The 26,091-nt window shown below is 45.1% G+C and overlaps 1 protein-coding gene across 1 annotated transcript in view; it reads right to left on the reverse strand.

Moving 5' to 3' along the window:
* The window catches only part of GNB5 (G protein subunit beta 5), a 259,462-nt gene that overhangs the window by 56,009 nt on the left and 177,362 nt on the right, over positions 1-26,091 (reverse strand). The window contains exon 9 of the mRNA XM_078684840.1: positions 353-449. Within this exon, the coding sequence (XP_078540966.1) occupies positions 353-449 (97 nt within the window). The remainder of the gene's footprint in view (positions 1-352; positions 450-26,091) is intronic.

Raw genomic sequence — 26,091 nt, forward strand, 5'->3', positions numbered from 1 at the left:
TATAGTGCCAACTTCTGTACATCATCCATGGCAGGTGAGGAGCAGCCACGACCAATCGGGGCCAGTTAATCCATGCTAACTTTCAAACAAACAGGTTAAGTGGCTTCAGCCAATATCCCACACTGTGTTAGTAGGCGCAGATGGTAGACCCTACAAACACCATACTACAATCCAAGTATTCGCAGCAGTAGACCACATACCCCCTGAGTAACATACCATTCACGGTTACAGTGAAAACTAATGCACCCTGTTAAACGTAGAGCTGCACAGTGATGCTGTATTTTTGGTGACAAATACCTTCCAGAATACAAACAGATTCATACACTGAGATGCAAATTTTCTGTACACTCACCACTGAGAGAAAAGTCAACGCTAGATGCTCCAAAAATAATACTTTCTTTGGTATAAATGGCTACTTCTCGGTCTGCTCGAAGGTCAAACAAACGACACTAGAGGAAAGAAAAACAGCCAAGTTAATATTTCATGTTTCTCCACTGACTGCACCTACTAGATTATACAGACACATATTTTCTCCATTGAAGTTCCTCTGCTTGTAGGTCTACAAAGCACAGGACATATTGAAAAAACAGCTGTGAGTTAACATTATCAATATGATGCAAATGATTGAGTACTGGGCCACGGGACTAGAATCATCATTAAAATACTGCTGCTTCTGGTCCATAAAGATCCTTTAAATCAACCACCCTGCTCCACTGTGAGTTCACTGATACGACATCCGCCGCCCACTGTCTCCAGCTGTGGATCACGTCTTCAGAAGCAGTCACTGGGGTTTGATATTGAGGGCATTTAAGCTTCTACCCCAAGGCATTTGATGCTGCTTCCTTTCCCATTTACCGGCTCCTACCCCATTACGGCTGTAAAGTTGTGCGTGTGGGCGGGAGTGTTTGGGGACGTGAATGACTGGCCCACGTCAGTCAATAGTGCTACCTTGACAGATTTGCTGATTCTTCTATAAAGTTGGCAAAACAGCAAAGCAATGCTGTTGAACAAGGGAGAAAGGGATGTCTACAATGCATAAAAATGGACTACATCTAGTCACAGATAAAGTATTGAATAGTCCTGCAAAGTGTGGGACACAGCGACTGAGACGGGCCTTCTGGCTGCCTGACCAAAAAGTAAAGAAAGGGCACTGGAGGCTCTGGGAGCGTGGAAGAATGAGAAATGAAAAATGGACGTATTGGCCCTGTTAGAGATATTGTGTTTTCCAATAGTGCAAAATTTTAATTCACTATTAGGAAAGTCATTAAACTACCTTCACATTACAAATGGTGTGATGTGTAAGGTGCAGGTGTTTCAGATTGTTGTTTATATACAAGTGTATAATCCCTTAACCTATTTAAACATGCTATTTTCAAGGACTGACCCCTGTATAGTTCGGGAGTAGAGTTACTGTCTAACATTTATGGAATACTAGCACTTGTCAGTCACCCACTAAACAAGGTCAAATTAGAGGGTGCAACTCATATGTGATATTAATGTTTAAACTATTTTGTATTCCGGTTTGTGAGTGTTCTTTACAGGTTTCACTTTACCTTCACACTCAGTGATGGTTTTAATGAAAATGTCAATACGGAGATATGTCTTCCGCAGCCCCCTTCCAGTTAGTTATAGTACTTGTAATAGTGGTGGCAACGATCCAGAAGTTGGGTGTGGTCCGGCCTCGCTTTCAAGCCCCGCCCTCTTAAGTCTGTTTTCTTCTACAGAAGTGATGCCTCTTGCATTGTCTATGGCCATGACCATTCACAAGGTTTCTTCTATGGCAACTAAAATACTTTAAACTGATACAGCGGCAGCATCCTCCTCTGCATTTCTTTGCTCATGATGTACTGCTTACATGTGATCTAAAGCATGCCTTGTGCAGAGGGCAGTTGTCTCTATGTGATCCCCAAAGCAATCAACTATGATGCCTGGAGATGGGTCCTTATATTCCTTCTTGCAGCTTTTCTCACTTAGAACGCACCCCAGAAATACCTTACCAGCATACTGATGAGAGCCTCTCCTGAAACTATCTCCAAGACAGACCAGAAGGAATAAGCATTCTGTTGTAAATAAATTAAGTAAGCAGCAGGACACGTCTTCCAGTAGTTAAGTTAGATTTATTAAGTTACAGGATAAGATAAGACAGCAGAGCACAAAACCCCACAGCTGACCAGACCAACTGCCAGGGCTGGAATCCTCAACACACCAGATAGAACACACATAGGTACTATGGGAGACAGAGAAGGTAGGAACACTAAGAAAGGACTACAGACACCAAGTAGCCATATTGAACCAAGTAAGAATATACAACACATCTTCTCCCCTTACAAACAAAACACAAATGAAAGACTCAAACACCCAGTAAGAGTTAAAGCATGGAGAAACACAAAGAAGGAAACATATAACACTTAGGAAGTCAAGGACCTCATAAACTTCCAGAACACGAAGGAAGAAAGAGAATCAGGATCAAGATGAGAAATATGATTCCCATCCTCGTCGCCAAAATGTTGTAAATAAATTAAGTAAGCAGCAGGACACGTTTTTCCAGTAGTTAAGTTGGATTTATTAAGTTACAAGATAAGATAAGACAAGACAGCAGAGCACAAAACCCCACAGCTGACCAGACCAACTGCCAGGGCTGGAATCCTCAACACACCAGATAGAACACACATAGGTACTATGGGAGATAGAGAAGGTAGGAACACTAAGAAAGGACTACAGACACCAAGTAGCCATATTGAACCAAGTAAGAATATACAACACATTCATCAGGCAGCCCTGGGGCACTCCAGGGTAAGGCGTGGAAGCCTTGACGTATTTGAGTTACCTTATAATTTCAAGCATCAGAGGGTACATAGTTACAACATCTTTGAGGTGAGTTTGAGAGCCCACAAAGAAGTTCTGTGTAGAGTCATCTAGACACCCTGTGTTGCAGGCAGGTAAATGTTCCTTGCCAGCAGTGAGCCGCAATATCTATGAACATTGGGCAGAGGAGCTGCTGCTCCCCCTGGTCCAGCGCCAATCCTGGATTGTCTGCCTGGATTTTTCACTATTGGGGGCGATTCCCATCCCACATTAACCCCTTGCATGCTGATAACGGCCCTCATCTGTCATGCACTACGGTGCTCGTGTGCTGATGACGGCTGGGGGCCGTCATAAACCCATCTACTCGCGATTTTGCAGCACAGGGGGAAAATCGCTGCAGCATGGAAGGGGTTAAGACAATTAGTCTCTGGCCTTATTTGGGGTCTGTATGCCTTTCTACCCCAGGTTTCTCATGAGCCGCCTTACACTCTCCACAGGTAACACTATCATAAACCACTTTAACTCTGTGATTTAACGATGCAGGCAACACTGATGGCTGTAGGGTAAGACCGCGGAGCCTCTGCTGCCACCAGCTCTGCAGCCGCACTTACTTCTGCCTCCTTACTATTGATTCCTCAGACAATGCTGTGATGGTGTATGGAGGACATGCACATCAGAAGCAGAAGTTCACCACCCCACATTTTCCAAACCTTCACATACGTAGTCATGACAGCGAAGAGGAGGTACCCAACAATGAACGAATAGTTCACAATGGTACCACATGCAGGTGGACATGGAAGGAGAAAGGATTTGTCCTCAGCGCTGGACAGGCCTTCTATTCCACCGGGCATTTCCCTGGTGGGCTGGAGCTCTCGGAGGCTGGGCCGCTCCTCGTGCCTCTGTCACTTTCGCCAAATTGCCCAGGTTAATTGAAGCAAATGTGGGGAGGCTGAGAGATAGAGAAAGAGAGAGAGAGAATGGAGTGCGAAGGCCTGGAGAGGCCATAAACAGACTAAGTGTCCAGGTAATAGTGAAGTTCCTAGCCGAGAGTTCAAGAGGGACAATCAAGAAGGGCAAGGGATGAGGACAGAGACACCGGAATACGAAGGGGACAAGCCGTAAACTGCTGTGAAAACAGCTTTAGGGCCCTAGGCCCTCTGTTTCTCAGGTTCCCTGCGAACGATTGCCCACAATAGGTTTACTAAATACAAATGGAATGTAACAATGGAAAAAAGAAGCCTTTTTCTGCTTGCGATGTGTTTGCATTTTGAAACATTAAATGCCTAAAAATACAGTGCAAACTGTTAGCTCTTAGAAAATAAGTGTTTTAACAGCTCATCCAGAGAAAATAACACCCCCTTTTATGTAGAGTACCCAACTAACAATATTAATTGATATGACACATAAGGGGTTGTTTTCTTAACATCTTTCATAGATCCATCTTTGCAGATTGTTTACTTGTAGAGAGGGTTTATGAAAACTGCATTTTTCACAGATGTACCACTCCCTCGGGTTCTTGATTTCCTGACACTTTCGTTTTTGTGCCAAAGCATAATTCGTTTCCATTCTACATGTATTTTTGATTCGAAAATGGATAGCTCACATGCCATTTCAGCCAGAAATATTTCATGCGTGGGAGTTATATTTTTGCAGTGCAGCTGCCTTGTGATCTTGCGCCTGATTTATAAATACACAATTATGGTTCCACACACAAAAAAGATTCTTGGGAACACAAACAAGCATATTTTTAGTGAGAAACTTGATTTATGTTTCCACATCTAGTTTATTTAAGGGAACACATACATTAATGCAGTAGAAATTATACTTACAGATAGAATAAGTATTGCAAAACTCCCACCCAAGCACTCATAATAGCGATAAAGAATTAAACCAAGCATTGGCAAAGCCAATAAGTCGTGTCACCTGGGTTTACAACCTATAGACTCTCCCAATATTTTTCCTTCCCACAGACGCAGCACCTAAGAAATTCACTTAAAAAACACAGTGCAGAATTAAAACTGAAATAACACAGACGTTATAGTTGGGACGGCACTGCAAAGTTATCCTGTGTGCCCTGTGCACTCCCATTATTTGCTGGCTGGAACTGGTGGTAAGTGACGCTGACTGTGTCCTGGGCTCTGCTCGGCAGGACCAGGACCAGTGCTATGTTGAAAACACAAGTGAAATCACACACATGCATTAGGGTACACTATGTGTTAGGATACACCTATAATTGGCATGACCTACCCTATAAGCTCCTAGAAGATAATAGGGCAATGGGGATTAAAACTACCTTTAAGTCCCTAGTATTTAATAGGGTATGGCAGTTTAGATGGCAGCAGCCTTTTTGCACGTGCATGTGTGCACTGCTGAGCACCTGAGGTCATTTTAAAAGCAGCCCTGTGTTTCAGTACTGTTTTTAAAAGTAAATTAGTTGCAAACGCAACTTTGGTGGTAGGAGCACTTAAAAAGAAGTGATACTCTACATAGTTTGTACACATTAGGTACTCCCAGGGTCTCCCCTAGGTGTTCCAGGGGTCGGGGTCATGTAATTCGTTTTGTAAAGCAGATCCATAGGAGATCGCACATCTATAAATATTGTACATACATACATAAATACAATTCTAATTATATTCACAAAATAAAAATAACGGTGAAGCGAATAGATCATGATTTTACATAGAGAAATAGTCCTTTATACGTTCAATAAAGTGCACCAGTACAACCTTTAGCAGTCCGCAATTACTTCAAAGTTCATTTCAACGACTTTAAGTCTTGGGGCCAGATGTAGGTAGGCGTTTACCGGCCGGTAACGGCCGAAAACCGGTAAAATCGGCCGTTACCGACCGGAATCCAGGAAATGAGTTGTAGGAGGCCATTAATTACCGATTATTGAAAATCCGAGTCGGAAACATACCGACTCTGTAATAAAGACCCGGTAAAAATACCGTGTCGGAATTTACCGTATACATAAATACCGAGTTCGTATTTTCCGACTCGGAAAATAAGAAACGGTAATAATTGCCCTTGGAGATGTAGGTAAGCCCAAAAATACTGAATCTGCAGATTTTTTAGTCGGTATTTACCATGGATTGAAAGCAGGTGGTAACCAAGGGAGGGCTATAAAAAAAGGCCCAAAATGCACCTCAGGACCCATGATGGCGGCTTTTTACATCATAGCAAGACGGCAGAGACTACAGGCAGCAGGACAGAGAGAATGGCTAAGGGAGGAACAAGTGTACAGGCAGAGGATAACACTGTTCCAACTGACAGAGCCTGAAATACTGCAGAGGTACAGGCTACACCCAGACACCATCAAGCAATTGATCAGGGACCTACACCCTCTCCTGGACCACCCAACACCCAGGGCCCATGCCATCCCACCTCATGTCCAGGTGCTATGTAGCTTACACCTGCTGGCCTCAGGGAGCTACCAGAGTGTGATAGCTGTAGTGGGTGGCGTGTCCCAGGGCTGCCTGTCCCGCTTCTTCAGGAGATTTCTTGACGCCATGATGCAGAGGATGGGGCATTATATTTCATTCCCTGTTACACCGGCTGAATTAGCCAAAACCAAGACAGACTTTTATCAACTGGCACACTTCCCTCAAGTGATAGGCTGCATCGATGGCACCCACGTCCCACTCTGTCCACCTGCAGCCACAGAGCACATATACAGGAATCGCAAATCGACGCACTCCATCAACGTCCAGGTCATATGTAATGCAGGGAACCTCATCACTGACATCGTAGCCAAGTTCCCCGGAAGTACCCATGATTCTTACATATTCCAGAATAGTGGAATATACACACGCCTACTTGCCGGAGAATTTGGAAATGGATACCTGCTAGGTAAATCACAATGACACACCCTGACACCCACATCACATCTACGTCTCATGTACTTGCAATTAATGTCTATCTTTCTCCCCCTAGGCGACAGTGCATATGCCCTGCGGTCCTTTGTGCTCACTCCCTACCTCAACCCATCCACCAGGAGTGAAAGGCGATACAACGTGGCTCACAGATCCACACGAAACGTTGTTGAGCGCACATTTGGACTCCTGAAGAGCAGGTTTCGCTGCCTCCACAAGAGTGGAGGTGCACGGCAGTACACCCCAATCATCTGCTGCAAAATAATAGCGACCTGTGCAATGTTGCATAATCTCGCCACCAAGCAAGGCACTGAGGTGGAGCTCACATATCATGAGGACATTGATGACGACCCAGAGGAGGCAGAGCCCCAAGCTACAGTGGCAGCAGCAGCTACAGATGGGAGACTGAGACGGGAAGAGGTTACACAACAATATTTCTGAGTGAGTAAAGAGACACAGGCATGAATGTAACTTTGTGTAAGTAGTTTAATATTCACTACGCCACAGCATTGCTAGCTCACATTGGGCTCACTATATCAAACACTCCATGAGTGTGTTGTCACGGTTAACACCACCGTGACTACAGCCTTGGGTGGAGGGCAAAGTCATTGTTTGTGGCCACGGGCCACAGGGCGGGGCTGCTGTGGCTGTGAATCAATGTTCTCACTCTGGCCTGTCACACTTCCCCGACGCCTGCCACTCCTCCGTAAGTCATGCACAGGAGTGCTTGCACCACTCCTGCTGGTGGACCCCTCGCTTTCGGCAGCACAAGTGTCGCCTCCAGTGCCAGTCTGATGCGCGAGCACGAGCTCCATAGCAGAGGTCATCCTGGCCATACCTTCAGTTAAATTGTTGCAGCACTGCACTATGGCATCCTGCATCGTCACTGACCGTCTGCACAGCACAGTGGTAGCAGTGGCAAACCTGTTCAGGGCCTTGGTTTGCTGTCGCACATCCACACGGGCCTTGCGTCTCTCTAAATGGTCCCTGTCCAACTTGTCACACAGGACAGTCATGCACTGTGTAATATCAGATATTCCTGACGCCATGGATTGCATGCTTTCTGCCATTTCCCCTATGCCCTTGCCTACTGCTTCCAGTTTATTATTTGTTGTGCGTGCCTGCCTCTGAACCCCCATCATCGCTTTTGCCTGCAGGCGCTGCACCTTCACCATGGTGGCCTCCAGTCCGCAGAAGACACCCTGGACTTGACGCACATCCTCTACCTCCCGTGGCCGTCGCCCTCGGACACTGGCCCGCGTGACTCTGGGACTGGGCTGCTGCTCGGTGTTGCCTCTGTCCTGTGTGTCACCCTCCACTTCCTCCTCCGATGATGTTTGCAGTATTCTGCGAGGGGGCACATCATGGCACCTTACTCTTCCCAGCACTGGGGATGGTGATGTGGGGGTGGGTGATTGTTCTGCCGCTCCTGTGTCCTGACTACCGAATAGGAGAGGGGATTGTGGATTTTCTGCAGTTGCCTCCTCAGGTATCGGGGATGCCTGCTCTTGGTCCTTCCCTCCGTGAGATGTGCTAGGTCCGGCTCCTTCCCTCCTCTTCTCTCTGACCTCTGCTGTGCTGCGCTTTGACTCTCCTGTGGACAGACATGGACATTGTGTCAGTGATGTTGTTCACCTGTGTCATGAGATAAAATACACTTCTATTGCACTTTTGCCTGTCTCTCATTTGCCTATGCTAGTTGTCTGTTGCTCCCCTTGCTGCAATGCACGCTGACTGCTCTGAGGTATCTACACATGACTACATTTCCCAGGATGCATTGCAGGACATTAGTTAAACCTGTTGTGGAGTCTGATTTGTCCTGTGAGGGGAATAGGTAAATGGGTAAATGATAATGTTCTTGCATCTTACCTGGTTTCTTTGCTCCTCTTGCTGAGCTGTCAGCGTCTCCAATTCCGTGAATACATTCCTTCTCAAGGGTGGATGCCACCATCTCCTCGATGTCCGTGAGTCTGGGGGCTCTGTTTCTTCCTCCCCCCTGTAGCAGCACTTTCCTTGCGGTGGGCAGCAAGTTTTTTCTTGGTGATTATGCGGATGCCATACCACCGTTTTTTTAGGTCTTCAAGGTCACGGTGGGTGACACCAATGGCATTTACCTTGCCTTGTATGTCCAACCAGGTGCTGCGTTTGATTGATTCTGCAACATGCAGAGTTTGCTTTCCAAAAATGTTGCCATAATGTCTGACAATCTCCGAAATTAGCACCTGCAGTTCCTCCTGGCTGAACTTCTGCTTCCTTTTGCGCTCTGCAGCATCTCTCTGTGCCTCCTGGCTCTCCATCTTGCAGTGTTGTTTGTCTCAGGAAAGGCTGCTCCACACTCTGTCCTCCTGCTCTCCTGACTGTTGGTTTCTGCACTTGCATGGGCGTGGCCTGTCCCAGGTACTGGGGTGTGGTGCTTGGATCTGATTGGTTAGTTCCCCTGTGGCTTTGGATTTGGGTGTGGTTGGAGTACCTGATTGGTTCACAGGCACACATGTTTGTCAGTTTCAAAATCTTCGACGGATATTTCCGACACGGTAAATACCGGGTCGGTTTTTACCGACTCGGTATTTTCCGGGTCGGGAGTTGCCATTCATTCCTATGGGCCATTGCACCGGTGGATCAGTTTGGGTTTTTCCGTGTCGGATTTTACCGTGTAGGTATATTCCGAGTCGGTAAATACCGTTTCCGATTACCGACAGGTTCCGAGTCGGTATTTGTTACCGGCATTGTTACCTACATCTCATTTTCCTACTCGGTAATACCGAGTCGGTGTGAAACGGTATTTAAGAGGTGGTAAATATTTTATGACCTACATCTGGCCCTTAGTCTTTTTCCAATTAATGTTAAAAAAAGACATTCCTTATATTACTACATCTTGCGGTCATACATTTAATTTCATCAATACTATAAGCATCAGTGTCCGATTTACTTTCAATAAAGTGCAACAGCTATAGATTTAAATAGTCCACCATTTCTTTTCAAGATACATTTCCACTATTGAAGAAGTACTTACATCAGCTTTCAAAAACTACAACTATTGTAAGCAAATCGTTAAAAAAAATAAAACTACTATGTAATAAGATTTGTAAGATATTTTTCTTAAAAATATTTTTCTCCATGTATCCTATTACCTCTAGAATCGATAATTTAATGTAGTCATACATTTATACATCTGTATACTAGATATCCTCATTTATCCCAATCAGTTTCCAGAATAGATTTGGCCAAAATCTTACCCTGTGTTATTATCAATACTTTCCATAAATGTCCAAGGGGCATTACAATTCTTGACGTCCCCAACCCTTTTAGAATATGCCTCCTCGAACTTCTTCGTTCGGCACATCCTATTATACCATTCCAAATATGTTGACACTCCATTTGTCTTCAAATTTTGCACAATCAAACAAATTGAGCGACTAAAGAACCAATAGTGGTAAATACATCGACCCCCTTTATTGATGCTTGATCTTGCGTCTGTCTAGATAGTCCAAAAAGTGCGCCCCTACCTCAGATTTGATCCATCTGTGCAATCCCCTACTTAGGGCATCAAACCCTTCTTCCCAAAACCCAGCTATGTATGAGCACGTAAAAAACATATGTAGACAGTCTCCTTCCCCTAGCTGATTACAGTGAAAACAACAATCTACCATTTTGGGATACATTTTCTGGAGAGCTTTAGGGGTATAATTTGCTATCCAACATGCCAGGAAAGACATTCCCTTAACATTGGCAGCTCTTAGCGTCTTATATCCTAATTCTGAGATTGTCTGCCACTCGACCTCAGAAAAAGTACACTGTGTTGTCAACTTAATCTTCTCTAAAACCCTGTTTACCAGCTGACACTCCCCATGACTCCGTAATAGCCTATACCAATTTCCTATGCCCCTCATTTTAGTTCTAATTAATGCTGTTATTATTGGTGAGGAGTGACTGTTTAAGTATACACAGCATTTTTGTAAGGAAATGTACAACTTGGAGGTACTAAAAAAACAAATGCTTGCAGAGATCTCTGCACCTGGCTTGGAGTTGCTGCCACGTTATATTTCTCCCTTTGACGAAAACATTTCCTAGTTCCTTAAATCCATTTGTAATCCAATGCTTTAATTGGATATTTGGTATGTGAAAAACTAACACTTTACATTCACTCAGCTGCAAGTACTCATATCCAGCAGCTTGATTCTTTGAATAGAATGCTTGGAGTAAAGTGTTTTATAGCTTGCCTTTTTAGGAGTTTTGCCGTTTTAGTCAATATCAACAGCTGGGGTCCCGCCTCCTGGACCATCTACTCTACAATAAAACTATCTTGTATACCCTTGGCATCTATGAATTGTGCTATTGTATCGTGGGTCATGTAATTATAACCAAAATCCTTATAAAAGATGTTTTATATGACCTGGGGATAGAGAAATTGCACATTTCACTTCCCCATTGTAGTTACGTCGCTCCCAAAATTGACTTTGATCCTATGAACCCTGTGGGATGAGGAACCACATTATTTTACATTTTCAGGTCCCCCAAGTTCTTCAATTGGTGTCCCAGGGGTGGGGGGTCATTTAACTATACTTAGCATCTATGAATCTTGCTATCGTGCCGTGGGGGTCATGTAATTATAAGCAGGGCCTTTAAAAAATATATTCTGTATGCCCTAGGGATGGAGATATTGCACATTTCATTTTCCCCATTATAGATACATAGCCACATAGGATAGCATTGCAATAGTTTATGGACACAAAAAATATTGCTAGGGATTGAATACATATCATTCAAAGACTTAGAAGGATGGCACTGATAAATCCAGCAATATGCCATTGCTGAATTTATCCTAGATTTTTTCAGAAAATAAGGTATAAGGCTTTCATGTCTGTGAGACAAAATTCAGCCTTTCTGCAGTCTTCCCTGATTGGTCAGAGTTAATAAGACTAGGCAGGCTGCTTTGATGAAGTGATAAGTTGCTCACCAGGAGAGAGGCTATCTGCTGGAGAGGCTCTGCCACACATGAATTCCCTAGAAGGGGGATGGGTCATAAAGCACAAGGCTTCAAAGGAGGAACAGGACACGCAGGGAATGCCAGACATAACTACCCCCATCCCCTCTGACACAGCCAGATAGCAGGCTTAAGGATGGAATCTGCAGATGCTTGAGGGGTGGAAAACTATGGAAATGAACCACATAAGGATGGTTTAGCTAGCTCTTGCTCCTCTGCAGAGATTTCAGTCATCATGAATTTTGGAGAATATTGCTTTCTGGGACAAGAATATGTCACATTTTGGAAGAAGGTGTCATGCTCTGGGGAGTTGCCTTGCACCTCATTGGATAGAAGTGCTCTCCTGCTTGATCCCAGAGAACACTGAATAAATATGTGAGAGGTGAAAATATCTGCTGCCTTAAACTACAAGGAAAAGAAGGACTGTCCTTCTTGAATCTGAATTTGCACCCATGCACCCTGGACTCTGACTGACTGCACCTGCTGTACACTTTGGTACAATATCCCTATGTTCTGTGCCTTAGTTCAAGAAGGATTACAAAGTGGACTTCCAGCAGCTACAGGTTAACAGAGCCCACCAGCATCATCTCCACCAAGAGTCCCCAGCCTGGAATGCAACCAGTGGAACTTAAATGATTTGGACCTGTGCATTATAGGGATTGTAGTTCCAACCTTCTAAGGACCATCAAAGAGATTCCAGACACTTGGATTTGTGTTTTGGACACTTTAAACCGACAATGAGACCTTCCAGGAACACCTCCTACAGTTTGGAGAAGTTTGGAGAACATTTGGAAAAAAGCTCCAGAGACGTTTCTAAGTACAAAGGTAAAATTTTGACCTCCCGCTTGATTAATCCAACAAGGGCTCCATCGCAACTGGCCTGAAACTTTGACTTTGTCCCGGTCAAGCGCAAACATATGTCCCAGAGTGGTGTTATAGGCTTTTAAGCACTATAAAGTGGTAGTTTTTTCATATCGCCGGTTCCCTCCATTGGATTTTTGTTGTTTTGGTGTATATTTATTCATAAAAATATTTAAAATTTTTATAAATTGGTGTGGGATTTTTAATATGTGTGTTTTATATGCTTTACATACCTGTCTCCTAAGTTAGGCTTGACTGCTCAGTTACAGCTACCAAGGGTTGAGCAAGGGACACATTTATTGACCTTTACCGGACACATATTACTGGTGGTAGGTGCACACTTTCCCCTACCAATAACCCACTTTCCAACGTTTGGGGTAGATTTACTAAGATTTTACTCTGTATTAGCATCAATCGGCGCAAAATCTTTTTGTCCGGTTTTTATTCCAGCGCTAAAGCGCTGAAAATTATGTGACAGTAACACAAAGCAGAATATAGTCATGCTTTGTTAGCGCCAAGGGGGCATACCATGGGTGGTGCATGGGCATTTCCATGCAACCAACCAAGGTTTCTGATGCTAAACCCAATTTACTAAATAAAGTAGACAGGGTTTAGTGCCAGATAAAAACGTACCCTTCAACTAGACGCTATGAAGCAGAAATGCTTTTTTTCTCCTTTATTTCGACTTTGAATCTGTGCTGCACTGTACAGCACACATACAAAGTGGGAAAATATTTAAAATGAGTCCCAGCAAAGTATTTTGTACTGTGAAGGGTATCCTCCCAGTACAAATCCTATGCTTAACTATGGCGCAAAGGTGTCCCTGTGGCGCACGGCAGCTAACTTCAGTGCTGGCGCTAGGGAGGAGGGAGGAGAGTGCCAGATTCAAGTAAATTTGGCGCTCTCCTGCTCTCTCCTTCCCATGTAGCGCAGTGCAGCATTTGCGACTGATGCACTGTGCTGCATGAGAAATTGGTAAATCTGGCCCTTAGTGTTCAGCAGTATGGATGAGAACTTGTGTATAAAGGACACCATACCTTGGTTAAGTAAGACTTGTACAAATCTTATAGATTGCCTTAGAACAACACTTTTTAGATTTGAATATTTGGAATTTAGACTAAACAGATTCTTAATCCATTGTTTTGATTTTTCCAAATTTGTTCAAAGTCTTATTGACAGTTGTTGAAACCAGAACTAGGGATAACATGGAGCTAGATCTGGCTAACCTGACTAAACTCAGAGAGGCTGAGCTTAGGGTTTTATGTAAGACTAGGGGGTTAAGTGCTACTAACAAGATTAGGAAGGCAGAACTGGCTAGAGCCCTGAAGGCCTGGGCCAGACCAGACCCAGAGAATGAAGGGCGGGGGCAATCTGACCCCACTAATGTCACCCCGGAGGAGGGTGAGGACGATGCCTCCTCTATTGTTTCCAGTGTTAGCTCTGTAATTCTAGATGATGGGAGGAGGGCAGGGACCCCTACTCAGGAACCAACACTGTCCCTAGCAGAGAAGCAGTGTGAGGACCAACTAGCTTTAATAGCTTTGGAGAAGAGGAAACTGAAATTGGCTGAGAACAAGTGGGAAAGGGAGCAGGAGAAAATAAATGGTAGCAGTGATGAAGAGGCGAGTTGTCTAGGGGTTGTGGGTTTGACCACAAGCTTCCCAAGGGTATAGTACTCAGATACACAGAGGGGGATGATATTGACAATTTGAAAGGGTCCTTCTTGAAATGTGGGGGTTCCGCCCCAAGCACTGGAGTTCACTCTTGTGGAAAATTGACCCAGTTGCAGGGAAGGGTAGGCTTCTGACCCTGCTGAGGAAAGAGGCAAAATCCTACATGATGCAATCTGACTCCGGATACGCAGAGGGTGAAGTTCAGAGACATCCAGAAAGTGAGCACACAGTCCTGGGTGGACTTTGTGAACACTTCAGTGAAGGCACTAGAAGGCCGGATTGTTGGTTGCGCAGTAGAAACATATGAGGGATTGTATAATTTGTTTATAAAAGAACACATTTTGACTCATTATGCTGAAGAGAAGTTATGCCAGTACCTGGTAGACTCTAAGCTGACAGACATCAGACAGCTGGGGAAGCAGCTGATAAGTGGGTAATAACCCGGGTTTCCAGTCAGCACCAGGGGGTGATCAGAAGAAAGGATGACAGGTCCCCCCCAGGAGAAAGCCCAGGGGAAAGAAGGTCAGAAACAGAAGGAGTCCTTCAAAGACCCACAAAACCTGACCAAGGAGGGGGTGTCTCAAGCCAACTCAAATTCAAAGGGAGGGGGAATCAGGGAAAGAATGGTAGGTTCATTTATCCCCCAGAGGTGGCAAAGAGCTTTGACCAATAGAGTAGCGGCGAAAGGGGGTTCGCCCACCTCAAGTGGCACTGCTTTTGGGGGTGGTAGAGGTGAGCAAGTTGTGTCTGTCGTCCATCATCTACAAACCTCACCCATCCATCCCCCCCTGAACAAGTCGTCGTCAGCAGCCACTTCCTCAACCGCCCCCCCCGCCCACTTTTACCTGCACCAGGCTCAAAATTTAGGGGAGGCCCGTGTGGCAGTTGGTCTAGCTATGCCACTGGCTTTGACTGTAATTAGTCTGCCCAAAGAAGCCCCCCACTAGTGGGCCATCCCCAGGGGTTGCTAGTGTAAGTGTGGGTGTGGAGAGTGACCCATAGAGGGGTAGGGAAGTATCAGGGACAGCCTTAGTATCACTGGGTGGGGTGAATATTGCAATCTTGGCTATCTTACCTCCAAACATGGATAAGTCACTATCAACACCACCTTCAAAACAGGCAAAACATGCACCTTCTCTAACAACTGGAAACGCACAGTAGTCAAACCCTCTGCTCAAGTAGCCCACAGCTGACCCCACCGACCTCAAACACTATCAGCCCATCTCGCTACTTCCCTTCACAGCCCAAGTTGCAGAGAAAACAGTCAACAGGAAACTGACACGATTCATTGAAGAGAACGCCATCCTCGACCCATCCCAATCCGGATTCGAAGCCACCACAGCACAGAGACTGCCCTACTTGCTGCCACAGACCACATCCGCACCCTCCTGGAACAAGGCCACTCCGCAGCCCTCCTCCTCCTCGACCTATCAGCGGCCTTCGACACAGTCTCCCACCGCACATGAGTCGCCAGACTACACGACACAGGCACACAGGAAACAGCCCTGGACTAGATCTGATCATTCCTCACCGGAAGAAGCCATAGGATCAGACTCCCACACTTCCTCTCCGACCCCACGAAAATCACCTGCGGAGTCCAACAGGATTCATCACTAAGCCCTACCCTCTTCAACATCTACATGGCCCCCCTCGCAGCCATTGTCCGACAACACAGCCTCAACATCGTATCTTACGCGGACACCCAGCTCATCCTCTCCCTCACCAAAGACCCTACCACTGCCAAACTCAACTTCCAGAATGAAATGCAAGCCGTCGCAGTCTGGATGACCAACAGCTGCCTGAAGCTCAACGACGAGAAGACAGAAGTCCTCGTCCTCGGTACCACCCCTTCTGCATGGGACAGCACCTGGTGGCTGACTGCCCTCGGAAGCCTACCTACCCCCTGTGACCACACCAAGAACCTCGGCATCATACTCGACTCATCACTCACCATGAACCGACAGGTCAACATTGTCACATCCAGCTGCTTCAACACCCTCCGCATCCTCCGCAAGACCTGCAAGTGGATCCCCCCCTGAGTCAAGGAAGACAGTCACCTACGCACTCATCACCAGAGGACTGGACTATGGAAACACACTCTACGCCGGCATCCACAAGTCCCTACTCCACAATCTCCAGATAATACAGATCACCACCGCAAGACTAGTTCTCAGCATCCCCCCGACACAAACACATCAGCCAACACCTATGAAGTCTCCACTGGCTCCCCGTGGAGAAAAGAGTCACTTTCAAAATCCTCACTCACGCCTACAAATGCCTACACAACAACGGACCCAAATACCTCAACGACAGAATCAACTTCCACGTACCCAAAAGAAACCTCCGATATTCCAACCTCGCACTGGTTGAAACCCTGCGCATCCACAGAGCCAGACCAGGCGGAAGATCCATCTCTCACATTGCAGCCAAGACCTGGAACAAACTACCGGCAGACATCAGACACACCCTGTCTCTGAACACCTTCAGGATGACTCTCAAGACCTGGCTCTTTGGCTAAACAGATCGGCTGACCTCGCCCCCTCAGTGCCTTGAGACCCTCTTACGCACTTACAGGTCCCTGATTGATTGATTGATTGATTGATAAGTAACGGGAGAGAGGATGAGGCTCTAAGAGACAGAGGGGCTAGTGTGACTATGGTCCTAGACACCCTGGTGCCTCAGGAGAGAATCCTACCTGGTGGGTTTCACCAGGTGACCTAGGCAGACAGTAGCAACAAACTCCATCTCATGGCTGAGGTGGATTTGGAATAGGGAGGTATGACAGGCCCTATGAAGGTAGCTGTGTCCCCTGTACTCCCAGTCCAGTGTTTTCTGGGCAATAATCTTGAAGCATCTGAGTGGTCATAGGTGAAGACAGGGCTCCGTATTAGAATATTGGAGCTCCCTGAGTGGGTATGTGCTGTGACTAAGTCACAGTATCCAGAAGGGAAATGCTTGACATTTGGACCTTTGAGCAATGGGCCAAGCCCCCATAGACAAGGGCACGGAGTCTGGTGAGCCAGCACAGGGAACTCCAGAGGTGCAGAAGGAATCTCACCCAGAGGGGGAGGATCTGGCCTCTGAGGATTGAACTCCATTCCTGCCAGAGCTGTCAGACTTAATTACAAAAAGGGGGTGGTGATGGACAGAGTATCTGAGTTAATCAGAACACTCCTACCCAGTCAACAGATCAGGGCTTGATCCATCACCGTTTTTTAGCTCACTGCACCATCCCAGTTCAGAACCTGGCTATATGCAAATTAGTCTGTCCCTGGCCCAGTGCATCATGGGAACAGGGCAGACCAAACTACCAAGCCAATTCTTCACTGGAAAGGAAACAAGCTTCCGGGGACCGGTTTCTGGCATTACAGCCGTCTTCGGCCGGGCTTGCTTGAATCCTGATGGTGCAATGAGCAAGGGACTCATGTCTGAGCATACCCTTCCACACTCATGGTGGGCAAAATAATTACAAAAAGGGGGTGGTGATGGACAGAGTATCTGAGTTAATCAGAACACTCCTACCCAGTCAACAGATCAGGCTGTAATGCCAGAAACCGGTCCCCGGAAGCTTGTTTCCTTTCCAGTAAAGAATTGGCTTGGTAGTTTGGTCTGCCCTGTTCCCATGATGCACTGGGCCAGGGACAGACTAATTTGCATATAGCCAGGTTCTGAACTGGGATGGTGCAGTGAGCTAAAAAACGGTGATGGATCAAGCCCTGATCTGTTGACTGGGTAGGAGTGTTCTGATTAACTCAGATACTCTGTCCATCACCACCCCCCTTTTTGAATCGATAGAGCTGTCAGACTTGGCAGAACTGACAGGAGCCCGTGGACCCTCTAGAGAGAGGTTTTGTCAGGGACATAGAGGCTGTCCCACCCTTGAGAGCTTGAGGCAGATTGCCTTGAAGCAAGACAATGACAGTGGGTTCCACAGAATCTACTTGCAAGATGGACTGCTCTATACTGAAACTCAAGGAGGAGGCCACCAGGATGTTGGTGGTGCCCCAGAAGTACAGAGAGTTCATAATGACTTTGTGTCATGATATCCCTTTGGCAGGTCATTTGTGGCAGTGCAAGACTTGGAACTGGTTGGCGAACCATTTCTATTGGCCCCATATGTCTAAGAAGGGAAAGAAGTTCTGTAACTCCTGTGTCACATGTCAGGCTAGTGGCAAGGTAGGGGGCAAGTCAAAGGCTCATTCTGTACCACTATCAGTGGTTAGGATTCCTTTTGATAGGGTGGTGGAGGACATTGTGGGTCCCCTAGAACTCCCAATTTCACCAGGGAATTAGAATATCTTGGTGATAGTAGGCCATGACACAAGATACCCTAAAGGATACAATGTACAGGAGTAAACCCGTTAACCCAGCTGAGACCATGTAACGTGTATAGCAAAAACAACAGTGTCTCAACCGATAACCATTAATAAAGACAGTTACAGCAAGTATATAAATCGCTGTTCACTCTACACCAGCCCGTTCAGTGCACATTTGGTTGTTATGGTTACTTTAAATTAAATTGTATTGTAGTGCTGTTGTAACTACTTACAAATACTACTTTTTTCAAAAACTACCCTTGGTCTCCCTCCCCTTTTTTTCCCTTCCTAAAGTGATTTATACACTTACTGTAACTGTCTTTATTAATGGTTACCGGTTGAGAGACAAGGTACCCTGAGGCAATACCCCACAGAACAGTCACTGCTCCTGTAGTTGCTAGGGCCTTACTAGGTGCGTTCACCAGAGAGGGATTCCCAAAGAAGGTTGTTTCAGATAGGGGCGCAAATTCCATGTCCAGCTATCTGAAAGCAATGTGGAATGAATCTGGTGTTACCTACAAGTTCACCGCCCCATAACACCCCCCAGACTAATGGTCTGGTGTAGAGGTTCAAAAAGACCCTGAAGGATATGATCTATGGGTTGTTTGACAAACTCAGGAGCAGCTAGAATGTTATCCTCCCACGCCTACTGTTTGCCTACAGGGATGTTCCAAAACAAAGGGTTGGTTTAAGTCCCTTTGAGCTGTTGTTTGGACACCCTGTGTGGGAGCCATTGTGCCTGCTGAGATTATTTGCAGAAGACTCTCAAGGAAGCAAAGGACAATGTGCTGGAGTATGTGCTAGGCCTGAGATCTTGAATGGCAGAGTACATGTGCAAGGCAGGCAGGAAGGAAACTGGAGCCCAGCAAGAAGTTCATGAAGTACTGGTATGATCAGAAGGCTATAATGCCTGAGTATACTCCAGGACAGTTGGAATGGTTGTTGGAGCCTGCAGCTCCTAGGGCCCTATATGACAAGTGGACTGGCCCCAAGCAATCATTGAGAGAAAAGAGTGAGTTTGCCTACATGTATGACTTTAATACTGCCAGGAACCCTCATATTGTCCTGCATGTCAATAGATTGAAACCCTACCATGACAGGGCAGACATGACCATGTTACTGGTGACAGATGAGAAAGTGATTTAACTAGCCATTCACCCAGGCTGCTCCAATACAGTAACATGCCTGTCAACCAGAACCCTGCTAGCCGTCAGGGGGTGTGGTTTGGAAACATAGTGGAGTGCCAGTGATCTCTGTGAGCTCCTGAAATGCCAGCCATAATCCTTCAACAATTGCACTGTGGAATTACTTATATTGGAGTGCAACGGAGGGCAAATGTTTCCCTGGTTGGCTTGGACTAAGGGCCGAATTGAAACCCAAAGCAGCCCTGGCAATTTTGATGGATGAGCCCCATGCTGCATTTGTTACGGGGCGATATAGCAGCATGCTGCAAAACTGGCCCCATCAACAAAAACGGCCCGCCACTTCAAATTCACCCCCACATATCCAGCCTCCCAGAAAAAAGTCTGATGCCGCTACGGTCAGTCCGGCCCTGCTTAGACCTGCCTTGGGACTGTGGTGTGGCTTGAGACTGTTGTTTTGTTGATGGTTGGGCTGCATGGTGGAATTGACTTCCAAACCAGGCCGCACACACTGCTGGCATGCAGGAGTCCCTGAACTGGCCTCATGGGGTTGCTAAACCACTGTAAGATAACTTGGTGGTCAGCATTGCCCAAGAGGCGGATGTGTTAGCACTTGCATCAGGCACGGAGGGAGGCTGCAGAGGCCTTTAACGATGCAGCTGTGTGTGGCCCTGATAGGGGCAAAGCGGGATTGACAGCCCTATTGAAGGGGTTTCGGCTCTGAAGTAAAGGGCTGTCACAGTGTGAAGAAAGTGGCCATAAGCCTCCAGCACTAATAAACAGGGGCTTACACTGGTGAGATGGTGGGGGGGGAGCTGTTTCCCTCCCCATTTCAGCGGATGTGCTTGGCTGCGGGGGTTGCTGCGGTGCCCTGCATGCAGTATGGGTTTGCCTATCCTCATTGCCCCACAAAAGCACTTTTGGGTGCTGCCTGTTCTGCTTATACCTAGCAACAATTGTTCACATGGAACTCATTTTTAAAAGAAATTATTTTTTACACAAGCTCTTACTTTGAGTTAATTTAGTCATAGACAGGAAAGGGTATTGAATTAACAATAAGGTAGAGTTCATCTACCAGTAATCAATTGCAGCAATACATTTCAAATATTTATCATGAGAAGAAAGTAGCCCAAGGGATATCATAATTTTGTTCTCAATTAGCTGAAATGAGTAATACATTTATTCATTAGTTTCAGACATATCATATCACACAAGCATATTATAATTACAATGCAAAAAAAGCAGTGGTTCGTAGGTTTGTTATTGTCTTAGGATGTCTGTGTGGTTCTGTTTCAATAATCCAGACCAAGAACTAGATTCTTCTCTGGTGCTTTATTTAGACCATCCTTAGGAGTTGCTGATGATGTTTCGACCCTTCTTGAAATGGGAGGGTCTCTTCAGGACAGGAGAATCTTGGGGACTGCAAAGGCATTGATTTAATAATTAATTTAATAATAGTAGTGTATGTGGAGCGATATGTGAGAGCTACTCTTAGTGAACTTAAATAAGCTTACATATGGAGCACCTAAGCTCCAGGTGGTAAACACAGAATCAGATGCTGGAGTATTTCTTCTTATAGCCTAAATGTCAGATACCTGGGAAAAGGGAGGAGGAGGGAGTTTTAATAGACCAGACCACAAACTATATTAATTATGCAAGCTGAATTAATAATTATGGAAAATCACCATGTGGTGCAAATGTTCATCAGTTTCATTTGCATGGAAAAAGCACCCATAGGTGTATAGTAATACCTTCTTAGTTGGGCAACCCATGTTGATCGAGATGCCCAAATATAATGATAAAAGAAGGTCAAGAATGATCTAATACGGGGGGCGTGGCTTGGACGCCGCGACAACATGGCGGACCTGGCGTGAGCTCCGTGAAACGGCGGAGCGTTTCTTTTCCGAAATGCCGTTTCTGAACCGCTGTTTCTGCTTTCTTCGATGGTACCGCTATCGGAACATGCGGTGATCTGAAAGACAGCATTTTCTTGACGTTTCTCCTGCTGGCGAGAGAGTTTGTGATTCTTGTGTCTCCTCCTCAGCGCAAGTGAGAACAGCCACCATTTTAGGCTGCCTTTGCCTGTCGGTAAGCCTGCTGCTCGCTCGCTTTTAGCGTTCATCCACTGCCTAACGTCATATGCCCTCTCAGCAGCGCTATGATAGACTTTCTTCACCTACCATTCTTTTTTTTTTCTGTTTCATTGTATTTTTCTTAAAAGGTGCGCACCTCGTATGTTTTCAATGAGGTATTTGATGTTCTTGGTTTTTCGCGCCCTTTTTATCCTTCTCTTCCCGCCTGAATCTACTGCAGTACTATAACAATTTTGGTGTCTCTTACGTCGTCGATGGTCTCCTCCTATGCTGTTTCACGCTCATGGCTCCTCTCCACAGTGGCTGTTGGATGTGGGGATCATCGCCATCTACAATTCACCTGTCTCATTGACTGGATCTGTGTAGGTCCGCGTTTTCTTCAACCGCTGAGTGCGTAGTCTCTTCATGCTGGCAATGCTCCTATATTGACGGATTACTTCATTTTTCTGTGTGGATTCTCTTCAGCTCCTGCAATTTTTTCTCTGCATTGAGAGTTTCTTGGCTAGCGCTTGCAATGGCTAATGATGCCCACTCAGCCCGTTCCTCTGTCACTGGCACCAAACCCAAGAGACTGAAAAATGACCCTCCTTCACCTATACATGCCTCACCAAACCCTGTTCTAGACTCCATTTTGGAGGAGGTTCGTGGTCTGCAACCATTTATGTCTTCAACTAATGAGAAGTTGAAGCAGATGGAGGAGCGTTGGATCACTATGGAGAGCAAGGTCCTGGATCTAGAACAACGTGTCGGCTCTCTTCAGGATGTTACTACTAAAATTCCATTACATGAACAGGAAATTCATAAGCTGAAATTACACACTGAGGACCTTGAAAATAGGAATCGTAGAAACAACCTACGCCTTTTTGGCCTGCCGGAAAATGTTGAGGGGCCTAACATGGTTGTCTTTCTACAAAAATTTCTACCAGAGCTCCTAGGACTTCCGCCATCTCCTAATCCCCTAAACATTCAAAGAGCACATCGTTTGGGCCGAATTGCCTCTAACTCTGCCAGGCCCAGAGGAGTCATCATGCTCTTTTTGGAGTTTACCGAGCTTATGTCTGTCCTTAAAGCTGCAAAACTCAAACGACGTCTTACTTGGTCGGGACATAACATTTTCATTTCTCAGGAGGTCTCCAATGCAACGAATGCTAGACGTAAGGAATTCCTGGAGCTTCGTCCTCTCATGAGACACCTTCATCTTCAATATGGAATCCTCCATCCTTGCCTTTGCAAGATTACCCATGATGGTCGCTCCCGTACTTTCGACGATCCAGTGAAGCTGAAGACATTCTTACAAAGTTTTCCCTCTACAGGAATGGATACTTCAGTTTAACTGTTACTTTCCTGTTTCGTTTTTTTTTTCTTATGATTCCTTACACTGTCTCCTCCTTGAATTGTTTTCTATCTTTTCTTTAGTCTCCACTTATTGTTCATTATGTTCTTTTGCTGTCTCCTATCGTATATAGCCTAATATTTTGGCAAATTCATCCTTGAATCATTCTTTTCTCTTTTCTGTCTACCCTACGCTAATCATTTATCGTTCTTCACTGCCTGTGCTCTGCCTTGTCGCTTGTCACCATGCTCCATCTTCATTGCTGTTGTGCTTTCTTACAGATCTGGCTTTTTTGCCATGATTTGTTTCGGTTTCTGTACTTTCTTACTCTCTTTTTGTTTCTCTCCTCTCTCTCTTTCTTTCTTTCTTTTTGTTCTCCTTCTCTCCGGTCTTTTTGGTTTTTTAAGTATTTCTATTTGATATTGATGATGCTGTCGCAGTTTGCTTGTTCTTCTCATGTATTTCCTTATGTGGTTTTACCCGTTTCCAATACTCATGATCACTGTGTTTTTATTTGTGTCCCCTTGCCTGCAGTGTTTCCCCTTCATTCGTCTCCCGTTCCTCATCTCCCTCATCATGTGTAATTTCGTGTCGTGGAATGTCCGTGGTCTTGGAAATCCTGTTAAACGTCAAAAGGTACTGTCCCATTTGTCTAAACTTCAATCTCAAATTGCATTTTTACAAGAAACTCATTGTTCTGAGGTGGAATCGTTAAAGCTGAAACGTCATTGGGTGGGTCAAGTTGTCTTTTCACCTGCTCCTGATAAGAAAGGTGGTGTTGCTATATTATTTCATAAGGCTTTGTCAGTTCAAATTGTATCCACTGAACATGATGCTGATGGACGATGGGTAATGGCGAAAATTATAGTTCAGAACAAGACGTTAGTCCTGTTGAATATTTATGGCCCTGTTCGCCCTGACCCCAAGTTTTGGTCTGATATTAAAATTCTCTTGTCCTCTACTGATTGTCCTAACCTGGTGGTTGCCGGGGATTTTAACCAATGGTTGGACCCTTACTCTGACAGACTTTCCAAATGTAAATTTCAACCTGACAAAACTCACAAAGCTTTTCAATCAGCCATTGCCTGTCGTCCATTCTATGATGTATGGAAAACTTGTAACCCTGACTCCTTTGAATATACTTTTTTTTCTAACATGCATCAGACTCGTTCTAGGATAGATTACATTTTGGTCAGTAAATCCTTGCTCCCCTCTATACTGAAATCGGAAATTGGCTCCATTTTTATTTCTGACCATGCCCCTGTGTTTGCCACACTTGATTTGTCACTCACCTCCTCGTCTTTTAGTCGATGGAAATTTAATACCTTTCTTTTATCCGACCCTCTTTTTATCAACAATGTTACTGCCTTCATTAATGAATTCTTTACCTTTAATGATCCCTCGGATACCTCCATTCCCAACACGTGGGATGCTTTTAAAGCTGCCCTGCGTGCTTTTGTTGTATCCTTTGTCTCACAAAAGAAGAGAGTTGCTAAAGCTAAATATGAGGCTCAATTTCGTGATCTCAAACACTTAGAACACACGTATTTTACATCTAAGGACTCCGCTGCCCTTACTGCCCTTATTGCGGCAAAGACAGAACTCAATAAGTTAGCCACTGTTGAAGCCTGTAACGTTCTACTTAAAATCAAATCCAAATACCATGGTGGTCAAAACAAAGCGGGTAAGATGTTGGCGAATTACCTGAAAATTAAAGCAGAGTGTAAAACCATCGGACCCATTCTTAATGATTCCACTAACAAACTGGTATCCTCTGATGAAGATATTGCTGAGGTCTTCCATAATTACTATCAATCCCTTTACTCAGATGATACTTTACCCTCCACTCAGAACCTTGACACTTTTTCTCAGGCCTCCCTTCCCCTCCCAATCTCTCAGATGAGTTTGCCTCTTTAGAGAAGGATATTACCCTCCAGGAAGTGATCTCTGCCATCCATGCACTGAAACGCTCTAAAGCCCCTGGCCCAGATAGCCTCCCAGTCGAATTTTATTCCACGTTCTCCTCGATTTTTGCCCCTAAGTTGTTACAACTTTTTAATTCCTTTATCGCTCAAGCCAGGGCCTCCGGCTCCTTCATGGATGCGTTAATTATTATTATTCCCAAGCCAGATAAAGACCACTCCCAATGTAAAAATTTCCGCCCTATATCCCTGATTAACTATGATTGTAAAATTTTTGCCAAACTCATCGCCACACGTCTTGATAATATTATTCCCCTTTTGATTAAAACAGATCAAGTTGGATTTGTTAAGGGTAGGCTTGCTTCAGATAACGCCCGTATGTTTGCTAATATTATTTCCATGAGTAAAAAATATAAGGATCCCCTTGCCGCCCTTTCTCTAGACGCGGAAAAGGCCTTTGACCGCATCAATTGGCAATTTATGTTTAAGACTCTCCAATGGTTTGGTTTTGGGCCTTCGTTTATTTCTTATGTGAAATTGTTATATTCTTGTCCCCGTGCCAGCATTTTTGTAAATAATCAATTTTCTAAATATTTCCCCTTATCCCGTGGAACGAGACAAGGTTGCCCATTGCCTCCCCTATTATTTATTCTCTGCCTTGAACCTTTCCTTGAGCGTATTCGTAATAACGATTTGATTACAGGTTTTAAGTTCTCCTCTGTTCATACCAAACTCTCTGCGTATGCGGATGATATCCTAGTCTGCATGTCTAACCCTGTTGCTTCATTACCCCATTTTATGTCCGAAGTCCATTTATACTCATCTGTTTCTGGCTATAAACTAAATGTATCCAAGACTGAAGTCCTGCCCTTAAATCCTGATTGCTCCCAATACATGTTTAGTGATACTGAATTTACATGGTGTCCCACTAAACTTAAATATCTAGGTATTTGGTTTTCGTCTTCTCTAAAAGACACCCTTAAATATACCTTTAATAATTTGGTCCAGAAATTACAAGCTCTGCTTCTCCTATGGTCCCCGCTATTTCTTTCCTGGTGGGGTAGGCTTGACACTATTAAAATGATGGTTA

The sequence above is a fragment of the Lissotriton helveticus genome, chromosome 3_2 (assembly GCF_964261635.1).
Source record: "Lissotriton helveticus chromosome 3_2, aLisHel1.1, whole genome shotgun sequence".
NCBI classification, from domain to species: Eukaryota; Metazoa; Chordata; class Amphibia; order Caudata; family Salamandridae; genus Lissotriton; species Lissotriton helveticus.